Raw genomic sequence first — 24377 nt, 5'->3', positions numbered from 1 at the left:
GAGGAGCAGGGAGACAATTGCATGGGAAGAAGCAGTGGGCTTAAGGGTTGATATTAATAGGGGTTGAGGAATGAGAGCGATGGAAAGGGATAAATTTGAATTTAAAATAAAAATCTAGTGGGGATCACAACGGAGAGCAATTTTCTTGACATACTATTTTACGTTAATATATAACGTTATATAGAGAAGAATTTATGCACAATGTTGTATAATTAACATAGTATAAATCACAATAATAATGTACTCGTATCATATAAGTTTGTATTTTCTGAAATGGGGAAAGGGATGGAAAAATGGAGATACACCGGCCATACTGTCTTTTTATCAAGTATCTGCAAAATAGGATTAGAGTTCAAGTGAATTAAGAGGAATGTGCTTGTTATCGCCCTACACGGGCCTCTCTGTGTCAGTCCCAGCACGCAAGGCCATGTTATCTTATTACTTGTTTGTCATTTTAATTAATTATTTAATTAACATCTGTACCTTCTACAACATTATTTATTCAAGTATTTGTTTATTAATTTGTTTACGACTTGAGAGTGGTGAGGGAGGCTCCTCTCCTCCATTTTTCCTTGTTTTGAAAGCTCCAAGGTGGGTACTGTGCAAGTGTGTGTTGTATGACATTGTTGAATGTTGACCCGGCTGATCTCCAATTAAGAACTTTGGGTTTAGAGCATGGCACGTGTGGTCTCGTCTGTGTCAAAATCTGAACCGGATTCCCAGGCAAAAAATCTGTCTAATTTTACTTTACTACTCATTGTAATTCTTTCATTATATGAGTTAAGCATGCTTCTTGTCAATTTAAACCCTAACTAAAAAAGAACATAAAGTATAGATTAAGCATGTTTTTAGCAGTTTACCCTTCAAGTTCAAGCATAACTTTTTTGGGGCCATGGATAGATTCTTCACATCAAGATTAAAATTACAAATTATACTATATAGTTAATGGAGAAAAACTTCTACAAGACATTTTGGTCGGACACTGTTTTATAAGACCTCTCGCCTATAATTTGTTCCTGTTTTACTATCTAAATAATATAATCTTTTGTAGCATCAACATACTGTCATACATTTGAACATCCAACCTGATGTAGTACAATTATTAATAGATGAGTCTTACACATTGTGAGAGCAACCTTACTAGTTGGTTGGTCTGACTGGTCTATTGAACTAGTTTTTCACCCGTTATAAGATAAAATAATTTGAAATACGAGTGTCATATCAACTTGTTGACCTAATATATAATTCTAGTAATAGAACTACCCCGTCCATGGTTTGGTTGGAGGAGAGTGAGACTAAAGAAGTGTTGGAGAACAATTCAGAAATAAATAAAAATAACATAAATAAACAGAACTTGAAATTCTAATATTTTATTTACCAAAAATACTTACTGTGCATAATGAAATTACACAATAAATACAGAAATTAATATAAGAATATCAATGATACTAACTTGATTACATAAGGTAGAGACTAGTGTAAAAGCTATGTCATTCGAACTGTATTTCTGTCTCACTCTTGTACTTGTGGTTCTACAACGTCTGCTCAACCAGGATTCAACTGCCTAATTCTACAACCCGCATTGGATTCTAGAATTCTAGCGAATTTCTTTGTGTGTTTACTCTCTTGAAAGTTTGTACGGAAGAGAAGGAAAAGGAAAAGATGATTTTCGATGGAACTGAGGACTCCAGTTATATAGGTTGTTTTATACCTCTTCAAATACATGTTGGATGGGATGTATTTGAAGCTATACATTCATCAAAACGTTTTTAATTATTTAATTAAAAACTTAATTTGAAATTAAAACTAATTGATCAAATTAATTTTAATTTCATTGCCCCAGGGCCTTGTCTTGATTAATTAATATTAATATTATGGTCTAATCATTAAGCCTAATTTACACAATTAGTGGCCCAAACCTTAATCTTCATTACAAATGGTCCAACACCTAAGTACTAATAGAAATGACTTGACCTATATAAAGGCCTTTGACAAATGGTTGTTTCCTGATATGGGACAATGGGAGCTCAAAACTCCATCAAGAAGCACAGCTTAATGATATTGCGCTATTTTACTTAAAGTATTTCTCCAATATATACTCTGAAGATCTTAATGCAAGTAATTAAGTGAAATATTCATGTCGAAATATGACCAACAATAATAAAAGAAAACATAATCAAAATATTAGGGGTCACAAACTGCACTTAATCGGGAATTTTTCTACTTTTCCAAGACAAAAAAGTATTAAATCCCCGGATAATATGTAAACTTTTTTTCTGGCGTGCTTCCTGGTAATTAAGTTGGTCTGTGGACGTTAGTCGTTGGCTGCGGCTTGGGATCATCACTGTAAAATCCCGATTGCGGTTTTTACTGCACGTTGTAGTGGTTTTATTTTATTTTTTTAACTTTTAACTTGCACGAGAAGGGAAGATAACAATCAATCAAAGGATTACAACCAGAGGAAAAAACCAAGGCATGCGCGTGCATGTGAAGAAGTTGAGAGGAGCCAAATTTAACTGACCACATACGCCTCCGGTGGCTTCTACCCCTTTCGAATTTCAAACAATTATTTTTATTTTTCGCATATGCATAATGCACTAATTAAATAGCCATAAAAGTAGAAGGCGGTTTAGTGCAATAGCAGGAAATAATAATATCTATGGTTTTGGTGCAAGTTGGATCTCCACCGATCTTCCTTGCTCTTAAAATTTAACAATTCAACCTAATAACATTATCATTTGTCAAAAGAAAAAAAATATTAAAGGATAAAATGAAAAATTGTTTGAAAACTTGTTATTATGAGAGAAAACACGTAGTACTCACATCCCGGACATGGGAAAAAACTTCAGTAGGATAGAAACACTCACAAATTCTCCTGTTTTTTCTGTTAATTTGATCCTACTTGTGAGAACATAGCAACTTCTTCTTCCTCGGCCTTATAGACCTCAAGCAACATAGCAACTTTTTTTTTTCTTTTTTTTTTTTTTCCAATTAGATGATGCCAAAACCTAGTCACATGACAATTATTTCAAATGCCGTGAATGAACTTGGCAAACCTAAACAGGAATGTGGCATTGCCAATATAACAGCCAACTAGTTCCGGGCCCAGTGGTTGGAATGAATTTCAGGTTCGTATTTCATACGATACGTCTTGGATTCGATTATTGACACTAGTGAATCACACGATGATGACCATAGGAGATTGAAATGTCTCTGTGAGTCTTTTTGACCCCCCAAAGAGTATACTACCGTGATAAAACCATCAGTTGATCCTCTTTTTAGAGAAAAAAGAAAAGGAAAAAAAAACAAATCTCATCGGCCCACTTTGTCGACATTGATGGTAATCATTTTTCTCTCTTGCAGGCGGCACTGCTCTGATACCAATTGATACGAGCTGGATGGTACTACAACTTACCTTACAAAACCAGCACGTAAAGAAACTATCCCGACACAGGCTGTTGTTCCAACATGGGATTTTGGGTCCTAACTTTTTATGAGTTTAGTCGTTTTTCTGTTTTGTCTCCAATCAACTGGAGGTGGAGCTTGGGATGAAATTGGATTCACGTGGAACACCCCAAACAAATTCAAAAAAACGTTCGTTGTTCCATGTGATGGGTCGAGTGAATTACCAACCAAAAGATGCAATTAATTACATATGGGGTTAAAGAAGATTGAGGCCATAAATTAATTCACGTAGACGACTTTGTTGTGTGTTGGCGTTTTAAATCCATGTGGGTATGTTTGTCTTCCATCACTTGGGGACATTCAAGCTTCTGAAACATCGTAAGACTTCCATCTCCCCCCAAAAGTCAAGCCTGCTCGAGTCCATTGATTGGAACACAACTGTTGAGAGTGAGTCCCACACGAGGAGAAAAGAGACCTTCCGTGTGCTTCTAAAGAACTGGCCACTTCCCATATTGCCAATTGAGTTTATAATGGAACCTTAACTTCCTTTATGGTATTATAGTAGGTTGTCCCATGTGTGAAGCGGAAGACCACACATGCTCCACGACTCCACGTCACTCGATTTGTGTTGTTCACGTGTACTCATTTCAAGTTTGCAACCCTAAATCGAAAAATGCTAGATGGATTGGAATGCAGCTCCTAACCAATTGACATATCCTTGGTTTTTTTTAGGTAGGACGACATTCTAAACTAGTCTAATTAATGAAAACGGTTTGAACTTGGATGCAATGTTGGAGACATTACTATCGTGGCCAACTTGCCTAAATTAATCTAATGAACTCATATAATTTTCTACTTAGGTGCGCTCCTTTTAGTATGTTTACTTAACATAAATGAGAGAAAAAAAGAATTAGAGAACTTACGAAGTAAAGCGATTCTCATACCCATATTCTAGTATACACAAGGAACCCAATAATCAAAATGATCCCAATCACTATTCCCTCGTAAGTAAACATGCCCTTAAACTCTTATTGATTAGTCGGTGTTGAAATCCGATTTCGGCTTCATCAGTGGCAGGCAGCACGTTATGTTTCCATGGGTCTGAATATTTGGAACACATGGGGGAGGGGGAGGGGGAGAGATTTTGGTATATTGACCAAGACAAAGGGAGGGAGGGTGGGTTACCATCTTCCTCGTCACCAAACAGTTTGCCTACTCTTATCAGATTCAGACATGTGACTCTCCACTGACAGCGATTCCCATGTTGGTGTAGGCCATCTGCGGCCTTCCTGGTAGATTAGGTTGCTCGATAAATTTCACCATGCAACACACGACTCCTTGTCTGCAAGGCCAGCGACAGGTTTTGACCCAAATCGACAGTCAACTGAATCTAACTGTCTCGCTTTCGTCGTTACGGTGAAAGTTGTGGGCTCAATCTACCACCCTACATTTTACGGCCTCAAAGCACTAGGGTATATCCGGTTTGTTAGGAATTTGACATGTTTCCGATTGTTACGCGAAGTTGCAAATTTCTCATCAATTCGGTGGTAAAAACCAGGCTAACAAGAGTTCAACTCTCACTGTCCTCTCGAGTAAAAATCCGACTTCCAAGGCGCCAAGCAACATTTCAATCTTATTTTATAAGTCGAGAGTTTTCTTGTCTAGGGTATGATACTTAGCAACATATGTCATTATAGGCGGTATCTCAAGATCAAGATTAACTTGGACTTGGGATACCGTCATAGTTACATTCTCGTTACACGGAAGTACTTTCCATACAAACAACAGTGAAGACTAATACTATCGACACTAAGACACTATAAATCCATTATTTGCTTCCACAGCTAACATTACGAATCAAGTGTGTGGTCTCAACGAACATGTCAGCCATTATCAACATCCAGTACAACATCAGGTTTCGACGTTCACTTACAGAGACAGCTTTAGTGTCAGGTATTCAGTGGCAGATACTCGATTGACACCACAAATATTGTCTCCCATCTGCTCGAATGGATCTTTGAACTTTCCTCACCCCCTTGTACACTGCTCTTTGACAACATACAGCGGATATCTCGATGATTGATAGCAACCACAGCATCTCTTCTTCCGATATTTGCTAGCTATGTCATGGGAAACATTTCATTCTCTACAAATATGACACTTGATAAGTCCATGTTTACATTTGGATGTTTGAAAGGATCGTGTTCGTTGTAAATCTTATTTACCTGTCTCTCGATTTCAACAGCAGATGCAGCAAGCCTCTGCTTCATAACAGACCTCTCATGTTCACAATGCTCCATCTCGGTGTCTAAAAGTAACACGATCAAGCCATAAACACAATGTAAACTCAACCGATTTAAGTGATTTAAATGTGATCATTAAAATCTCCAATGCAACAACACTGGACGCGTCATCACATGGCAGACATGTATCAACAAGGAAAAAAGTAACGAAACGGAGAACTTCTGAGATGTGCACGGTTCGGCCTTTGGCCTCAAACTTTTCAAAAAACCTACCGCTGCTCCTTTATCCAGTCGTTAAAGCTAGTGTCAATACATATGAAACTAGTACAAAATCAAAGGGTGCTTGATTCTCACCATAGTAGTATGTTGACAGAATTGTAATGCGCTCGGTGGGCTGGAGGGAAAAATAAGAAAATGAATTAAAGAGAATAATCATTTCCGAGCCAAGAATGCAGTGATTCTCCCATCAAATGGATATAAGAGTTGTGACCCAGAGCATATATGCCATAGTAAGAAGCACGCCTACTTTACCACATGCAACCAATGCAGACAATGTCCGGGGAAATACTAATGCCAGAGACACTGGTAGACAACACTACCTGCGGTGCATAGGGTAAAAGTACAATAGTCCAAGCATGATGACAAAACAGTTATACCCCAGAGAGAAAACCATCTGACTCCACATAACAAGAATTTTAATTTAATTTAATTATACGAAACTCATCCAATTAGATGTCAAGCTCCCTAGCAAAGCGAAAATATTTAGTTTTGACTCCAATCCATTAATATATTTGCACATCAAATGTAATGGCAATATCTATAAACATCTTAGAAGGGTGAAAATAACTAGCTATATTGTTCTATGATACCATCCTACATAACTAACACAGGAAAACTATGATTCTAACTTTACAGGATTGACGAATTGATCTTATCGAAATTGAAAATAAGCGAATAGCATAGGGATAAGCATACCATTACGAAAATCCCTTCCTGATGTGTAGGGAGTTCCTCAAGCGCTCTCAAGGTCTCATCACCTTTAGTAACTTTCCCAAATATTGCATACTGAAAAGGTTTTCTTATGTCAACACATTATCGATGATCATGCCCGATTCAACAAAGTTATCAAAGTGTAGTCAGCTTACCTTCCCATCAAGATGAGGGGAATCTCCAAGCAGCATTGAGAAGGAGGATCCGGCGCTGTTCGGATCTTCATATCTACACAAAAAAATTAGCAAATATAACAATTACCCAGATAGTAATTCACAATTAAAGACACGAAATGCGAAAACTTCAAGCTTCTAATCAAGTAAATCAGAAAGATAGAAACTTCGCTGTACCTTCCCATGGAAAGAATGCCCCTGACATGCTTAACGTCACTGAACTCTCCGACCACCGTCTTCTCCGCCTCTCTCCGCTGCTCCTTGTTCATCGGAGCCGATCTTCCGCTGGCCACATCGGCCACCTGGGCGACGAACCCTTTCTCAACCCTAAAGATGTGGTTGGTGTTGTAGCCGCCGAGACGGACCAGCTTGAAAATGTGCTCCACCGTCTTCGGCGCGACGGTCGGGTAGAACCCGAATTCGATGTCGCCATAGTTGGTCTGTAAAACCACACAAGATCAAAATCCAAATTCGTCCCCAAAAATTCACATTAATTTCTGCTACGTTTTCAAATTTAATTTTTTTACCTGAAAAACGACGCGGGCAGATCCGAGCAGCGGGTCCGGAGAAGAAGCGGCGACGAAACTAGTCAGAAATACGGAGTGAAAGTAAAAGCAACTGATCAGTCCGATCAGCGCCGATTTGCGGTTCCACATTTTCCCACCAAATCTGCCGTCCAACAACGCATTTCGCGTCAGCAACCAAAAGCACGCTGCTCGGTTCAACATTATAGGGCTTTGACTATTTTATGAGGCCCAAGTTTTGTATGCCCAACTATTGACCCAAAAATCGTACTAGAGGCCCAATAAATTTGTAAGCAGTGCAAAGTTTTGGTTTTCGGATGTTTTATAACGGAACTGTTGTTAGTACTCCAAAAAATAATGACGCTGCAATCTCTTTTGTTTTTTTAATTATGGAGGAGTACATGACGAGTTCTTTGCGGAGCTAGTTACACAAAAATTCAGTTTAATTTGATATCTCGGTCGAGCTGAGACAATGTTGATTGTATGATATGTCCTCTTATTGAGCTAAAGCAACATATTTTCGAGCTTTCATGGAGAGGGGCCTTGATAACACACCTTTTAAGGAGGAAACTAAGATTGGGGCGCCTGACTACATGCCTAGTTAAACCATTCTCGCAAAAGTATGAAATTTTTATTTTGAGTTTCAACCGAGCTCATATTAGTTTCACCCGATATGAGAGATGCCATGCAGACGTATAAGTTCCTTCTTTGGACCGACATGTTAAGTACTCAAGCCCAAGAGAAGAGCCCAACCCAAAAGACTAGCTTGATAGGTGGGAGGACCCCAAGGACTTAAGTACCACTACACCATTTTTGGTGTAGCTGATGTGGGATCATAACATCACACCACCCTTCGGAAGACCCCACGCCCAGGGCGGCCCTTACTCTGTTGGCTTTCACTCTTAATGGTGGCGCACCCTTTGGTCGTCCTGCTAAGGTAGCCCTTTCCAGATCGCCCCCTCCGCAATGTCGGGAACTAAGCTGTGATACCAATGTTAGATACTCAAGCCCAAAGGATGAGCCCAACCCAAAAGACTAGCTTGATAGGTGGGGGGGGGGGCCCAAGAACTTAAGTACCACTACACCATTTCTGGTGTAGCCAATGTGGGATCATAACAAGGCACCATTCTTTTTTTTCTTTTTTTTGTAGGCGAGAAATGGGCCAACTAGGCCTATGACGTTGAAACGTCATCCAGTCCACATAGGCTACATTTACTATTGTGTCGCCATGACCAATGGGAACGGATTATGTGCTAATATGTGCTCTTTTTCACGAGTGGCTGTAATGACATTGAAACGTCGTCGTCCAATGCAGTCATGTTCACCAAACACCTAGTGGACAACCAAGTACTTCTCCTTTTGACATTGGATTACGATAAGTAGCCATCTATGAACTTTACAACCTCAAAGGGATCGAGCAATGTCTTTGATTTGAAAAAGTCTTGAGTAAGACTGCCTCAACCGGCATTTTAGAGATAATGCGATCCCATCTTAAACGAGTGGGGTTGCAGTATGTGACAGTCTCGTCCAATATTCTTTTATTCAATTCGTAGTATCCATCTGACTCAATGTGAGTTGTAATTGCACCCATTCTCTCAATGGCTCATATCAATTTGGTATTTGTTTCCTAAGCATATGTGCTAAATATTCCACCCACATTTCCCAAAAAGCAGTTTTTGGTCGTCAATGACATTGATAATTCGTTGATGCTTCTATCCAGCTAGTAGTAATCCGATTCCTATCTTCTAATCATATCAATGGGCTTTAATTGGGCCCTGACAAGTTTCCCTCTTGCACTCTAGCCCAACCCAATTTTTATCTACAGTGTTTAATTTTATTAAATTGTAAAAGAAAATTACTGTTTATATGGTGTTGTTGTTTACACACTGATCTCCCAAGTAAGTTTTTTGGATGTGATATCCAAACATCACTTTTTACTTCTAACACATCTTTTTAATTTTTGACCGTTAGATCGGATGAATTGAAGAAGATCAAAAGATATAAATTAACAAAGGGTGTGTGAAAAGTAAAAAGAGATGTGTGAATAGCACACTCCAAATTTTTTTCTTGCATTTTTCTTGCTTTTATATGATTTTTTATAGCATGCGTTGACGTATTCAGTACATCGGATCATAATAGAATTCCGGTTTTTGTATACAATGAACAATCTTTTTCTTCTTCTTCGTAATCATAATTTCGTCTCCACGACACCGTGCTTACAGCCTGGTCTTCTGTTGAAAATTAGCAAATCCCCAATCATCAGTTTCTCGTATCAATCTAATCAAGGTTTTCAGATTGCGCCAACCTTATGCATGTTCTAGATGTTGTAAACTTTGAAAAGCATTGGCAGGAAAAGAAAAGAAAACTCGAAAACAAAAGTATTCAACTCTCTCTCTGCGCAATGTCTGCATACACAGAATCAGCAGCAAAGAAGAGGTCGAAACAAAATCAGAATTGTCTTCTCAATTTTCTAATACTAGTTACACAACAAGCCCTTCAAAACCACAATGATGCGTGTATATTGAATGCATAGACTTGAAAATAGCTAACTAACAATCCATCATGAGTTGTACTAATTAATGTGCTTATGTGCTGTCCTTTTGGAAAACTCTAGCAGATGCCGGTTGTATGCAATGACTACGTCTATACCTCTTCTCGCGTGACGAGAAAAGTAATGCATGGACAATTGTTGCATGCAATACATCGAAACTATTGAGTTTTTCTCCTTATATATAATGTAAACGGTTACACTAATCAACGAAAATCAAACTAATATCACAAGTATTTACCAAGAAATTTAACCCTAGCTTTTAGGGAATCCAACAAACTCAAACCTCATCAAACTAAAACAATAACAAGTTGATGATCATCGGGACCATGTGATGAGAATAAACTGCTGAAGATGCCCCACTTCTGCACAATGAGGAAGACGCTGAGAATATGGATGCCATCTCATGTAAAAATTTGGCAACTTACAACACCATTTAATCGTCCTACAAAAGCGAGAAAGAAACAAAACCAACAAAATAATAACAAACCAACAAACAAAGACATGGTCTTGACAATGTAAAGTATTCCATAATTCATATAGCGTGCGTATAAAATAAATATATATCTTCTTTTTTTTAACTTTGGTTTTGAAAACATGAGATATTCATTACGATTAAAAAAATATGTACAATATGTGTTCAAGTGATCATGTTATAACATTGTTAGGACTTTCAACTTGATCAAAGAACAAAAAATTGTCATGCGCGCACCACCTCTTCAGCTTTAAACATGCATCAAGTTGAGATAAACCCTAGACTGTTTTATGTGATTAATTAAATTGGAAATCATCTTAATCATCGGCATAAAATTCTCCGACTAGCTTTCGTTGGCGTGGCATCATGTACGTGTAGTAAATTGCTAAAAGAAAAAAGTAATTGCAACATGGTTTGTCTCTCAACCCCACTTGATCATCTATCTTCTTTGATTAATTATTTGTTTTATGCAAAATATGATTCCGGGATATTACAAATAATTGTTATAAACTTAATTAGAAGACACGTATATACGATGATACCAACCAAATAATTCATCTCCACCACCTTATTAAATTTGTAGGTTTTCATTGACAATTGCTCTTAGGAACATGCATGCAATATTCGCAAACAATTTAGCCTATTAAATTATAAGCTATCAAGGAATAAAACATTTGCCAATGTCACAAATTTATTAACATGCATGATGATGAATGATGGTCCTCCATTTATTAGACGAGCAATCCAAGATTAAGTTGGTGATTTGAGAGGCTACTCAAGAATTAAATATTGGAATAAAAAAAAAAAATTGAAATCCCCCAACTTCTTCATAAAATAAAATGAGAAAATGATGTTTTGTTTAGATAGATACATACTAATTTGATAAGAAATGTTCGAGTCATACCATTTTTTGACAAGAAGCGATAGTGGTTTCATTAACAAACATGAACAGATACAATGTTACCACGTGGACGCATTCTTCAGTTGCCAATTCAATAATATGGAAATAATTAGCACAAACAAGCATAAAGATAAACCTCTAGCTAATTGGCTACCACAAACACTATCGGTATTAACATAAGTGTACATGTTTAGATCCACCACAAATACAGCAGACGCAACAAACCTAAACTAGGTACAAGTAATGTCACCGCCAACAAGCGAGACCACATCAAATCATTGCTAACAAGCAAGGCCACTTTACTCACTAACAAGCGAGTCACATCATTAAAAATAATGGATCTAGGGTTGTTGCAGACAAGCGGAATAGGATAGAACACACCTAAGATTGAGTAATTTTATGTGTTCAGACGATAAGTGACGTGATCTGGTCGCTAACATTAAAGTTTTTTTTTCTCTCATTGGCGGAGAACACGCATCTAAATTCTTGGCTTTTGTTAAGAAGTAAAAGGTAAAAGGAAGAAGAGAAACTTCAAACTTGTGTTAAGATAAAGAACTCAAAGATTCTTAGTTTCTTTTTCATACATTACACAGCGTGTGATCTTTTCCCATAGCCTTAATGGACCAAAGTCGCTGTCACGAAGGCAGTCATCATTTTACATGCGTATTTAGGGTTTCAGAGTATTTGTTTTTCTAATCAAAGTCGGTTGCTTTGGTTTGGCGAAATTCACGGGTTTCTTGTTCCCCACTTTTATTATCTGTGAATACGACATAAGGCTAATCTCATACGCTGCATCTACAAGTGTCGTATTTATGCGTATATTTCCATTTCCATCAGAAAATAAAGAAATGAAAAAGATGGGTTTTGAAGATGACGTTTGCCTAACAAAAAATTATTTTCTCTGTTTTTTTTTCCAATATTTTTTGAAAAAGATTATTCGTTAATGCGGAAATGGGAGGGAGGGCACGAGGAATACGTCTCTTGTATTGACATTTTCCACTTGGCTTTTTACGCTTATTTGTTGCCTTATTAGGTCTTGTAGATCCCCATCAGACTTGTAAATCTGTCAATAATTTTAAAAGCATCTTCACTTTATATCTGCAACCTTTATACTATATATACATGGGTTTATGTGATGATTAAGTTTAGGTGGAGTTACATACGACTTTGTATGCATACATATATATATACACACACACACATCGTTTTATGTGATGTATTGCGAGTATGTTTGCACGAAGCATGTCTATACGCAGCTAGATGCATGAATTTTTTTATTTTGTTGGAGGCATAATGTTTTAATGATACGAGATCGTTAAACACGACCCAATATGTTTTGGTATTGATAATTTGAAAAGACTGATCTCATGAATGGCAGAAAACAATTCAAATACACTTTAAAATGAAGAATTGTGTACTTTTGACAAATAGTAAGTTTTTGATTTTTTGAATGCTCATTTTAGGAGTCTAGTAGCATATTATATGCTTTTATTTCCTTAAGCTCTGAAGTGTGTCAAATGCATGTTCGTTTGATCCCATAAATGCTTAAAACAGTTCAAATACAGTCTTAATAAAATAAAATAAAAATATAATACAAATAAATAAGATTGTCCATTACGTTTTCTTTCTATTTTCGTCGTGTTTAGAAATGGTTTTGCTCATAAACAATGAATGTCATGTCAAAATAAGATATTAAGTAGTTGATAAATTATGTATTGTTTGCGATTTAAAATTTGTACAAAATAGTAAAATAAATATTTGAAATCATTTCTACTCCCAACAAGTCTATTTTCGTCGTGTTTAGAAATAATTTTACTCGTAAACAATGAATGTCGTGTCAAAATTGGATATTAAGTAGTTGATAATTTATGAATTATTTGCAATAAAATTTGTACAGAATAGTAAAATAAATACTTTAAATCATTACTACTCCCAATAAAAAAACATGAAACCTTTCCCTAACAGTGAAAGCAAAATTGAGAGGATTAATCATTTCTTAAATGAATTTGTTCCAATTGTGAGCGAAGATTAAACACAAAGTTTACCACTTTTATAGCCTTTATGTAAATTGATGTTGAAATGGGCCTTGACGCATAAACCCAAACTAACATGCAATCAAAGCTATATTGTCTTGCAAACAACCATACATGTCACATGGGTTAGCCACCTCTCTCCACAATTTCACTTCTCTTTCACTCCAAAACATCACCACCAAAAATTTGTTTCACGCAAATGAGACATTCCCCACTATATCTGGTGATAAGGGCGAGGTTCAAACGAGGAAAGGTTTAAGGTGGATACCTAGGTATCCAGAGACGAGGAAGAGTGTAGTAAGTGACGAAATGCTTCAGCGAGTTGAAAATAAATGTAGATTCGAAGATTTCCGAATAGGTAACCTTTCAAGCTGCTACTTAATCCATGGGCCAAAAATTTCTTTCGTTTATGATATAGATAAGAATTATGTTGTCGATGAACTACAATATATCGTTTGCATTCGTGTATTCAGAGAGGGATACACACTAGGACTTAGATGGTCTCACGACCACCTGGCGTTCAGAAAGTATACATGTGAAGTTTTTTTCGTAGACTCTCTGAATATTTTGTACTAGTCCCTTTGTACCTACTAAGTGTTTTTGTTAGCCATATCTCGATAGGTTGCATGGACTACACTTAACAAATTCTCTCGATATCACTCGTCAAGTGTTCGAAAAAAAAAAAAAGCCTCAGTGAACAAACTGTTATTATTTTTTTCGTACTTCGCACTCTGTTTTTATTTAAAAAGCATAGACCTTTAATATTAGAACCACTCAAATTTCAACTCCTAAATCCGTCATTACTTATTTTTGTATGATTTTACGGTCTCACCTAACTTAGTTGAACAGACATGCATAATTACAAAGAAACACATGTACATTAAAATTAAAATAAAATAAAAATCAAGTCAATGAGCTACACGAGACTTGTTCACCATCATCGTCATCGTTAACCTTAATTATCTGGTAATTAAGTTAAGTTGGGTGCAGACCGTAGAGCACTTGGAAGTTTGAAATGTGTATATATGTGCGAGTTGCGATCAGTCGGTGAGCTTGATTAAACACCTTTCTCAGCATCCAATAATGCTCCACATGACCACACGTCTTTACACAAATGACCGACACGTGGTCGGGCCCCGTTGGAGTGCCTCGGTTCATGAAAGAGGATTATTACTGTTAATAATTATTTATTATAAAATTAGCGAGTGCACGCCAGAATCTTTTTTGTGGTTTGGAGGAGAGAGATAGTGGAGTTGCTTGGTTTTGAAGTTTGTTTCTTTACCCAATTGGATTAGTCGATTAGACTATAGACATGCAATATTTTAAAATAATTGTTTTCGTTAATTAAATTTCTTAAGATCCTTAAACATGATGTCTGCACGTGGTCGTGTTTACACCGCGTTTCCTTTGTTTATATTTAGTCCTTATCGATCAATTTTAACAAGTTATTAATGTCTTTTTACGTATACAATAAACGATAGGATTGATATGTCTTATATTAATTATATGTTAATAAAATTGTATATACAACAATTAAGTTTTATTCCAATAAGTGGAGTCGGTTGTATGAACCTGAAAATGATGTGACACTCGATTTTGCGTCAAGTTTTACGTTAACACCAATTACTCTATTTGTTCTTATAGTCTATTTCAAAGTCTTTCTAGGTCTTTTTCTACCCCTTTTATCCTGAGCTTTCGTCTCATAATCACATCTTCTAATCGGAGCATATGTAGGTCTTCAGTTCACATGTCGAAATCATCTTAACTGAATATATATATATATATATATATATTGTTATACTTTCAGTTAAACTATAACACCGCCTAATATTGTTCCGGATGGTGGTATCCACATACCATTTGTTACTTCTCACACACTTCTTTCAATTTTCGGTTGTTTGATAGAATAAATTGAAAAAGATTGAAGGACTTAAATTAATAAGGGTACGAGGATAACACGACCTTGTTGTTTCGAGTGTCGTGAAAAATTTATCATCTTAATTTTGGGATGGAGCTAAATATCCTCTAAACAAAGTCACAAAGACGTACTTACAACCATTATTCTAATTAATTAGGGTTTGCTTTCATTTATATATAAAAGAGTACGACCCTCCTATAGGGCATAGCTATGAGCAATCCCACTTTCAAGTCCTTTTGCGAGCTTTTGCCTTTATTTTGCAATTGAGTGATTCCATATGAACCTTATTCTACCTTTATATTCTTTTGCACTTCACATTTATCGTTTTGTATTCCTAATATTCACTCACATTACATTTGATCCAAGCAAAAGAAAATTCCCCCCCAACATGTAAGTGCAATTATTTTCAGGATCTTATGGTTTATATAAGTTGCATTTAGATGGAGGGAATGAAAGTGTGCTCATTCGAGTTTTCTTCTTTGTTTTGTTCATTTCTATCATCATGCATTTTGTTATTGCCACATCGCTCAATCTTTGAGTAATTCTTAATCTTTATAAGTGAACGCTAATTTATAATATATCACTTAAAAGATGTGCCAAAATTTTGACAAATGAATCTTGAAGGGATAATCGTGCCACTTTCAAATATTGATGAGACAACACCTATAAAAGTAGCACATAATTATGTTACGACTTCAGTATTATGTGAGATCATCGTTGTCATCTATATTCTTCGTCTTCCAAATATGGTAGTGAAACGAAATCACAACTAGAGAATATGATTTCCGTAAGGAAAAATAACTTGGAGATCTCATAACAAATAATTCAAAGATTAGGGATGTTTTTAATCTGAGCAAGCAATTGTGGTTTGCTACGCACCTATCAGATGTGGGTATGCTCTATTAATCCGAGGGCTTAGGCCATGCTTAATGTGAAAGGATTTTGAGTTTTTTTTTTCCTCACCCCAACCTTAACCTTTTTTTTTTTTTAAACTGATGGGGAATCACGATTATCCACCATTTTTGGGCCTAAAACAGACTAGTTGGGAATTGTAGCGTACCCGTAGCGAGAATCAAGAAGATTCACAGCTTACAAAGTATCAAATTCAAGATCTCATGTTTTTCCTTTTGGCCATAATCATGTCATGTCATGTAAAACAAATAATTAAATTAATTAAGAAAGGAAATTTGCTATTAAATTAATTAAAGAACTGATTCACATAATTACACTAATCTGTAATTCTCTTCCGCTCTCTCGGCTACAGCACTCAGAAAAACTTAATTCCGGTGCATTGCACCGTAGCATTCGACGTCATGTCATTTTACCAGCGGATGCTGCTGTCCGTTTTGCCTTTATGCCATTCGGTTCTTTTTTCTTCCTCCGTTGTGTTCTTCCTTTCTGTGGGCGTAGCAGGAGGGGCTAAAAAGTTAATCAAGACTAGACTGTAAGCCGATAAGAGAGGAAGATAAAATAATCAAGGGTTTTTTAATCAAAATGGTTTATGATATTTGTCTAACTCTTCACTTAGATTATTGATATTTGAAATCAATAGAAGTGGTATCTGAAATTGTCTATCATCAATCATTTTAGTCATTCGGTGAAAAATTATGTTAAATAAGAATCCAAATAACAAAATTACCTTCAATGTAATAAACAATAAACCAAAATAATTTGAAAAAAATTGAAGGTATTTTTATTATTTTATTGAGATTTTTCAAGAAATGACCAAAACAATTTATTGTGGACAAACTCATGGACCAATTCTAATGATTTCAAATCTCAAGGACCAAAATGAGGAATTATGCAAATCTCAATAACCATTTTAGCTAAAAAGCTTGTAATCAACTCTTTAATTGATGGGATATATATATATATGAAGGAATAAGTGGTACGTTTAATTAAATGCATTGATAACCATGATTAGTGAAATAGGGAAAGAGATCCTCTTCAGATCCCTTCCATCAAATCAGGAGATCTAAGCCTTTGAAATTTGATTCAACGGCTAAAGTTATTATAACTTTTAAAATATGTCCCTATTTTTAGCCGTTTGATCAAATTTCAAGGGCTCAGACCCCTTGATTTAGTGGATTTGGTTGAAAGGATTCAGAAATGATCCCTTTCCGTGAAATAGACACTCACACCATTCCCAAAACCAGGGTTGATGGTCCGTATCGAAGAAATTTGAATAAATTTTTTAGATATTTTCATAAAAATATCAATCGTATCGAATAAATTTTAAACACTGCTTAAACCTATAACATTAGGACCCTATGATTCCAATTAGATCCGCCACTGTTGATAGTCATCTTCAACTAGGGGATGAGCAAAAACAGACTCAAAGATTTTAGGTGGTAACTACGCCTTAGTCATGGTTTCTTATGCATCAATAAATTCTTATTCAGATTTAAAATTTTCATAGTTTCGTGGTTTAAAAAAGAGAATTTTAACGAAAAACTCACAGTACTGTTCACTTTAACGAAAAACCATATTTTTACACTAAGAAGTCAATTATGATATTATTCATTTTACCCTTTATTTTATCCTTATAATTAAAACTCAAAGTTTTTAAACCCTTTTAATTAGATTTCTTTTTAAAAAATCGCGTGAAAAGCAAAAGCCCGTACAAATTCTTATTCAGATTTAACAAATTCATAGTTTCGAGGTTTAAAAAATAGTGTGAAAAGCAAAAGCCGATACAGACGAACATTCTTCCACGTGTTTAGCATGAGATATTTTGGATTGGCCGATATAATAGTGAAGCACAGTAGACGGTAGACCGCCGTATAAATAGAGAGTAATTTAATTGGCCAATTAACGTTAAAGTTAAACAAAATAAAAAAGCCATTGCCTTTTGGACAATTTCTTACCGCCCACTAAGAGCCACCCACGTGCAGCGCCGACACGTGGCACATATTTCTAAATCAGTGTCTACCCTCAATAGAAGCGCGCCAAATCTATGGAAATATTCTTTACTTTATTACGGACTGCAAGTGATTTACTGAAGTTAGTGAAAGTTAAAAGTAAAATTGCATGTAGTTTAATATTCTAAAAGACAGTAGGATGGGTTCTTATCTGTGCGTCTCGAGTTTGAATACACAAGCAAAGGTGCTGTGCACGAGTGTGTGTTTTAGGAGTACTTGATAGAAAAATGTTTATTTATGACAAACAAAAATATATTCATAAATATTTCGTAATATGCTTAGAGTGCACAATCAAATTACATCGTTATTCATAAATGAAAGAAAATTACGTATTGAAGCTGCAAACCCCTTTAACTTGGTGGAGATAAAAATTATGGAGCAAAGCTTGTTTATGGATGGAAAAATGTTTTGCCGCTAAAGTTTTTTTCTCAACATTTTAATTTGCAGTAAAGTTTTTACGTTGGTTTTCCAAAAATAAATAATGATACAACATCTTTCTTTTGATGAATATGAAATTATATAGCATTTTAAACACTTTGTTATAACTAGCCAAAGGTAGAGCACAAAATTGGTGTCTACTTGTTTTTTGTTTGGTAGTTAATAGTATTTGTGTAGAAGTTATAATAAACATGCATAATATATCATACTCGTATTCCTATCAATTAAAACTTGAATTATCTTTGATTTTTTTTTTTTTTTAAAAATAGAACTAGCTTGTAGTTTTAATATGACATTTCACATTTAATTATTATTGTGTGAATCATTAACGACAGAAAATAAATTCATAATGTATCGTATGAGATACGATTTTGAAATTCATTCCCAAGACAATAACTGGATTTGATTGATGTGCTGTATCTGGTGAGGAATGGATTTCTACCTGTATTTTGTTGCGTAGCTTGTGTGTGTTTGCTAGTAATCAAATAATGACACGTCCAATCCATCAATTTTTATCAGCCTCGCAATATGAGAACAAGATAATCTAAATTAATTCAAACAAATTTTGGTTTTTATTAGACGGTCAAATGGGAAAAGCCGTCTACTTAAATTGACACTTCGGCCCCTGACCCCTCTCGCACCATTTTATTATATACTATTTATTTTATTTTGATTATGTTATTCCTATTACTTATGGACCTTTATCATATCCAAGGGGCAAGGGGTTTTTTTATGGAGGTTGAAATTGTATTTGACTTGACTGAAGCTTTTGCCTACATGGAATTTTCCACCAAAAGGTAAATTAGTTTTAGTTTTACTTTCTATTTTACGGAATAAAATGACAATTTTTTTTTATAAATAATATTATTTACAATAAGAGAATAAGAAAGCAGACTAAGTGTCATAATGAAATAACAATAATTTGGATTAAATTCATCTTTTGTGATAATCGAACCTAAAACCTCTTACTTACAAGTGAAAACGAATACCAATAGACCATAGTACTAAGTGGTAGGAAAAAAATAAGGAGTTAAAAGAGAATAATAAAATGAAAAAAAAAAATGGAAGGTACCAAGTTATGAGAAATGCTAAAGAGACTCTACATGGACTGATTATCTGTTATCTTACCGTTTAACGTTAATTCTCATGTCAACATTATAAAAGATTGTATAAAAACTATCCAGTGTTAGAAAATCCATGAAAAATCTCACTTTTAATAAAATCTTCTTAGCATTTCTCAGTTCATATTATTATGACTAGCTTCATGGTTATAGCGTGGGAAAGTGTGACACCTGTTGATCCTAAGTCCTAACCTAATTTATATAATTAAATTTATATAAATTGTAAGTTGATAATTACAAATTGGAAATGAGATCATTGAGAATGTAGGCATTAGCAAAAGTTGATGAAATGTAATTAATTTGACACGGCTCCCTTTCCCGCATGAAATGGACCTTTCTAATTCGAGCATGTCCACACGTAATTTTAAAGTGCTAATGTCCAAAGACAAACTTGAAAGTAAAAAGAAGAATAATTGATTGAAACATTTTGGAGTTGCGACACCTTTTCTTCATGTTAACAATTCGGTTGAACAAAAAGTAAGATGAAGTTTACCTATTTGTTTGGTTGGTGTCCAAGCCCAAAAAATTGAATCCTTAACCAATTTTCAACTTAGCTCCCATCTTTCATACTCTACGAATAATTAAAGATCTGGCATATAGATTGGCCAAGTTGGTCTTGATTTTGTATAATAAAATAAATCGTTTCAACCTAAATACGTCATTATAAACGGGTGTGGCAAGTTTTTTAAGTGAATGTTTCAGATTTGTGTACTAATAAATGTTCATAAGTTTATGAAACATAACATTACTTAGTGGTAAACACATGTGTCTGATCAATCTACCTCATTTTATATGTTACATTGACGAGTAAATATAACGTTTTATCCCTACATAGTGCAAACCGCTTATATCATATTTTATTGTACATTAATGTTAAAACGTTCATTCTTTTAGATAATCCAATCAAAAATTTAGTGAGCATGCCTAATTTATATATAACGCAAAAATTGACACGCACCCTATAAAACCCAATTTTCTTATTCAATAACAAATTGCATCAAATGAAATAAACAATTCACTTTTCACATCAATGGCTATTTCTAATCAATTTTTACCTGAGAAGAAAATACCAACTTAATTGAGATTTAATGGCAGAAAATTAGGATTTTTTTTTTTTTAATAACATTGGGGTCAAATGTCCCATAACATTGATATATTCTTTTTGGAACAAACAATATCGTTTACATTAAATCGGTGGGGGAGTGAGTTAAGCCTCATAATGGGCCAGCTATAATAATGTAGTTCAAATTTGACTGTGGTGAGAAGTGAACCTAATAACTCTCACTTACAAGTGAAAACCGTAATACTAAGTTGAGCATAAAAATTGATATTAAAGTTTCCAAGGAATAATGATATTAACAATATAATTAACGATGGATTTGACCAGTCAAATAGGGTAATTAACGAAGGTCCTTTTGTTAATAATTTCACCAGAAAGAAAAAAAAAAGAAAAAAAAACCGGAACCACCAAAAAAAGCAAAACGAGTGTAAGAAGTTCAATCGCAGAGTATCCCAACCTCCAATGGGAGAGCCCGAAACCATCCGGAAAGTTCCGATAAATTGACCAAAACGTCAGACGAGAAATCGGATCTTTCACGGGCAGCAAATGACGTAAGATTACGGAGTCGTGTCCAGCCAGCCCGTCGACGCCAGAGAGGGACAGTTATCATTACCAGTCTCCCCGGTCAACACGTATGGAGGCGCCAACCGGTTCCCGGTAATTATAACGGCAACTACGGCTAGAAACTCTGTCTGCCAGGCTTTTTGGGGGCCCCACCTCCACTCAACGAGAAATGTTAACACAAAAGCGATTTCCATAGTGCTTCCGACTTAAATAAAAACTTAATTAAATAATATTATTTTATGATCTTAAAAAATAACGTCGAAATATTAAAAGCCAAAAAACCAAGAAATTAAAATTTATAAATTTAAATGGAATGGTTTAAGAGGGATGGGGGGGCTCACTGAAGATTTTTGCTCCAAAGCCGAAGAAGCTCAGAGCTTTCTCTGATTTGCAGAGAGAATCCAAAGGACGGACAATTGGGGAAGAGCGAGAGAGAGAGATAGAGAGAGAGAGAACTGCGAAGAAAAGAAACAGTGAGTTTGGAGTTACAGTTAGAGAGAGAAAGGCAGAGAGAGAGGGAGAAATTTTGAAAATTCCAACCAGGTCCTTTTTCTTCTTATCCAATCCGTAAGTCCCTTGCATTTCTTTAATCTCTCCTTTTTAATCAATTTAATTTGCTTTTTTATGTGGGGAAATTGCTGGATTAAAAAGGTTTATTTGTGAATAGCCAATTGTAAACAGATCTAATTTAACTGTGTGTTATTGTTTTGGGGGTTAATTAGAACTTATAAATTAAGCTCTGATTTCGATTTTTTTTGCTCATTTGATTCGCTGGGTTTACAGATTTTAATGTTTTAACATCGACCCAATTTTCTTTTCTGACAAACAAGAATTTTCATTTTTTTGGGTATTAATTTCTGTGAAACTCTGGTTTTGATTTGACTTTCTCACATGTTGAAAGGAAAAAGGATAATTGAGAGATTGGTTTTTGGAGAAAACCCATCTGGGATCGTTGGATGATGGAGTTGGAAGGCTGAAAGTTTGACAGATAGTGCTGAAAAGGTTGGACTCTCTTCATCCGATTCATGCAAAGATTTGGTTTTTATACTATTTTTGACAAACAAACTGGACATTTTTTTTCTTCTAATTTTGATTGAATTCTGAATAGTTTGAATCTTGTATTTTGACTGAACTTTCTGAGGGACTTGGGGGATTGGATTTTTGGAAAATTTATCTGTGGAATTTGTCAATTTTTTTTACCCAGAGATAAGAGGCTTTTGGATAGGATTTGTGTCTGAATTTGGTGGCCTTCCATTGATTGTTTCCCGGAGAAATGTTGGAGGGTCGATCCTGCTTGCTTTCGAGGGTGTTTCCGAGCTCTTGCCAGCCAGAAAGCGAGTGGCCATACATGACTTACCGCCGGCTCGACGATATTTCCAACAGCAAGCGCCCATTGGGGTTTGATGGCGGTGATGACGACGAAGAGCATCGAGAGAGGAAGTTGTGTAAGCGATTGGATTGTTGTGACATGGTGGAGACGGAGGTGAATCAGTCATTGTGTGAGCAATCGGAGGATCAGCAGCATTCTCGGGCTTCTTCAGATTCGGATAAGCATATAAATAGGATTGGTAGGGACAACTTGATCAGCTGCCTAATTCGCTGCTCGAGATCTGATTATGGTTCCATTGCCTCTTTGAACCAGAGCTTCCGCTCCTTAGTTAGGAGCGGGGAGCTCTATAAACTGAGGAGGCAGAATGATGTCATTGAGCACTGGATTTATTTCTCTTGCCACCTACTTGAATGGGAGGCCTTTGATCCCAATCGTGGAAGGTGGATGCACTTGCCAAGGATGACTTCCAATGAATGTTTCATGTGTTCGGACAAGGAATCTTGTGCTGTGGGAACCGAGCTTCTTGTATTTGGTAAGGAGGTGACTTCCCATGTAATCTTTAGGTATAGTATTTTGACAAACTCGTGGTCTTCTGGAATGAGAATGAATGCCCCGAGATGCTTGTTTGGGTCTGCCAGCCTTAAAGAGATTGCAATTTTGGCAGGTGGTTGTGATTCACAGGGAAATATACTCAGCTCTGCGGAGCTATATAATTCTGAGACTCAGACTTGGGAGATGCTCCCGAGCATGAAGAAGCCCCGGAAGATGTGTTCCGGGGTTTTTATGGATGAAAAATTTTATGTTATTGGTGGCATTGGGGGAAGTGATTCGAAGGTTCTTACATGTGGCGAAGAATATGATTTAACGGCAAGAACATGGACAGAAATACCTAACATGTCTCCTGGACGGAGTGGTGCAGCCAGAGAGACTGATGTGCCTGCTGGTGAGGCACCACCTCTGGTTGCAGTGGTAAATAATGAATTGTATGCTGCTGACTACGCTGACATGGAGGTGAGGAAATATGATAAGGAGAGAAGAGTGTGGCTGACGGTGGGGAGATTGCCAGAGCGGGCAGCCTCAATGAATGGTTGGGGTCTTGCATTCAGGGCTTGTGGAGACCAGCTTATTGTTATTGGCGGGCCTAGGGCTCTGGTTGAAGGATTCATAGAGATCAATGCATGGGTTCCAGGTGAGGGTCCTCCACAATGGAACTTGCTTGCGAGGAAGCAATTGGGTAACTTTGTCTATAATTGTGCAGTGATGGGATGCTGAAGGTACAGACAGATGTATAAGATTGGATTGTCCATCGACACAGGAGTCTTGCTAATTGGTAACTCCCCCTTTTCTTTTTGATTGTTAAATCCCTTTCGGGTGGGGGAGAATGGGGAAGAATTTTTAATTTTACTCAAGATTCAATTGAATGTTTTCTGGGAATGAGTTCTTGAGTGAACTTTTTTCTTTTTTTAACTTTCCTTTTTTCAAGCTTATATTGATTTCCTCATATGGAATTTGTCTTGCCCCATTTTTAGTAACATGAGAAATTTTAAACGTTGGCATCGTGTAGGATATAGGAACAGGTTCAATAATTTGAAGTACCAACACATTGGTAGGTTGTCAGTAGTGCCTGCTGAAGCTTTTTGAAATACACAGAACTAGTCTTACGGGTTTCGCCTTCTTAATTGTATTTGTGTTGTCTTCACAAGAGGAAATAAATTATGAAGGTTGTTATCTTT

The 24377-nt window shown here is 36.0% G+C and overlaps 2 protein-coding genes and 1 long non-coding RNA gene across 9 annotated transcripts; 1 reads left to right on the top strand and 2 right to left on the bottom strand.

Moving 5' to 3' along the window:
- Nucleotides 1–5074: 5074 nt before the first annotated feature.
- LOC103950844 (peptidyl-prolyl cis-trans isomerase CYP23) lies at nt 5075–7554 on the bottom strand. The gene is made up of 7 exons (XM_009362088.3): nt 7339–7554; nt 6989–7251; nt 6794–6866; nt 6624–6713; nt 6003–6042; nt 5631–5713; nt 5075–5551 (listed from the first exon to the last, which is right to left on the bottom strand). Exons 1-7 carry the CDS (start codon nt 7537–7539, stop codon nt 5531–5533), a joined length of 771 nt encoding a protein of 256 aa, XP_009360363.2. The 5' UTR covers nt 7540–7554; the 3' UTR covers nt 5075–5530.
- A 1828-nt stretch (nt 7555–9382) lies between these two features.
- LOC125471619 lies at nt 9383–11886 on the bottom strand. The gene is made up of 2 exons (XR_007253733.1): nt 10125–11886; nt 9383–9566 (listed from the first exon to the last, which is right to left on the bottom strand). It is a non-coding gene; the product is annotated as an uncharacterized LOC125471619 (long non-coding RNA).
- Nucleotides 11887–21598: 9712 nt separating this feature from the next.
- Nucleotides 21599–24377, top strand: LOC103950842 (F-box/kelch-repeat protein SKIP11). Of its 7 annotated transcripts, XM_009362087.3 has the most exons (4): nt 21599–21881; nt 22216–22316; nt 22519–23176; nt 23309–24377. In XM_009362087.3, exons 3-4 carry the CDS (start codon nt 22588–22590, stop codon nt 23914–23916), a joined length of 1197 nt encoding a protein of 398 aa, XP_009360362.2. In that variant the 5' UTR covers nt 21599–21881; nt 22216–22316; nt 22519–22587; the 3' UTR covers nt 23917–24377. The 7 variants fall into 7 exon arrangements, with proteins under 7 accessions (XP_009360362.2, XP_009360360.2, XP_048427693.1 ...); XM_009362084.3 differs by having other exon boundaries at nt 21609–21881; nt 22223–22316; nt 22519–24377; XM_009362083.3 differs by having other exon boundaries at nt 21609–21881; nt 22519–24377.

Source organism: the organism of the source record quoted next, unplaced genomic scaffold (genome assembly GCF_019419815.1).
Source record: "Pyrus x bretschneideri cultivar Hongxiangsu unplaced genomic scaffold, Pyrus_bretschneideri_v1 Contig6, whole genome shotgun sequence".
In the NCBI taxonomy this organism is placed as follows: domain Eukaryota; kingdom Viridiplantae; phylum Streptophyta; class Magnoliopsida; order Rosales; family Rosaceae; genus Pyrus; species Pyrus x bretschneideri.
Note: the sequence above shows the minus strand (reverse complement) of the source record. Positions and strands in the feature narration are given on the sequence as shown.

Bases quoted from the DNA above. Each gene is read 5' to 3' on its own strand.
- LOC103950844 (XM_009362088.3), bottom strand. From the start codon at position 7,539: ATGTTGAACCGAGCAGCGTGCTTTTGGTTGCTGACGCGAAATGCGTTG. The intron at 7,252-7,338 runs GTAAAAAAATTA...GTGGTTTTACAG, and splicing joins CTGCCCGCGTCGTTTTTCAG to ACCAACTATGGCGACATCGA. The intron at 5,714-6,002 runs GTGAGAATCAAG...TGTTACTTTTAG, and splicing joins TCTGTCAACATACTACTATG to ACACCGAGATGGAGCATTGT.
- LOC103950842 (XM_009362085.3), top strand. From the start codon at position 22,588: ATGTTGGAGGGTCGATCCTGCTTGCTTTCGAGGGTGTTTCCGAGCTCT.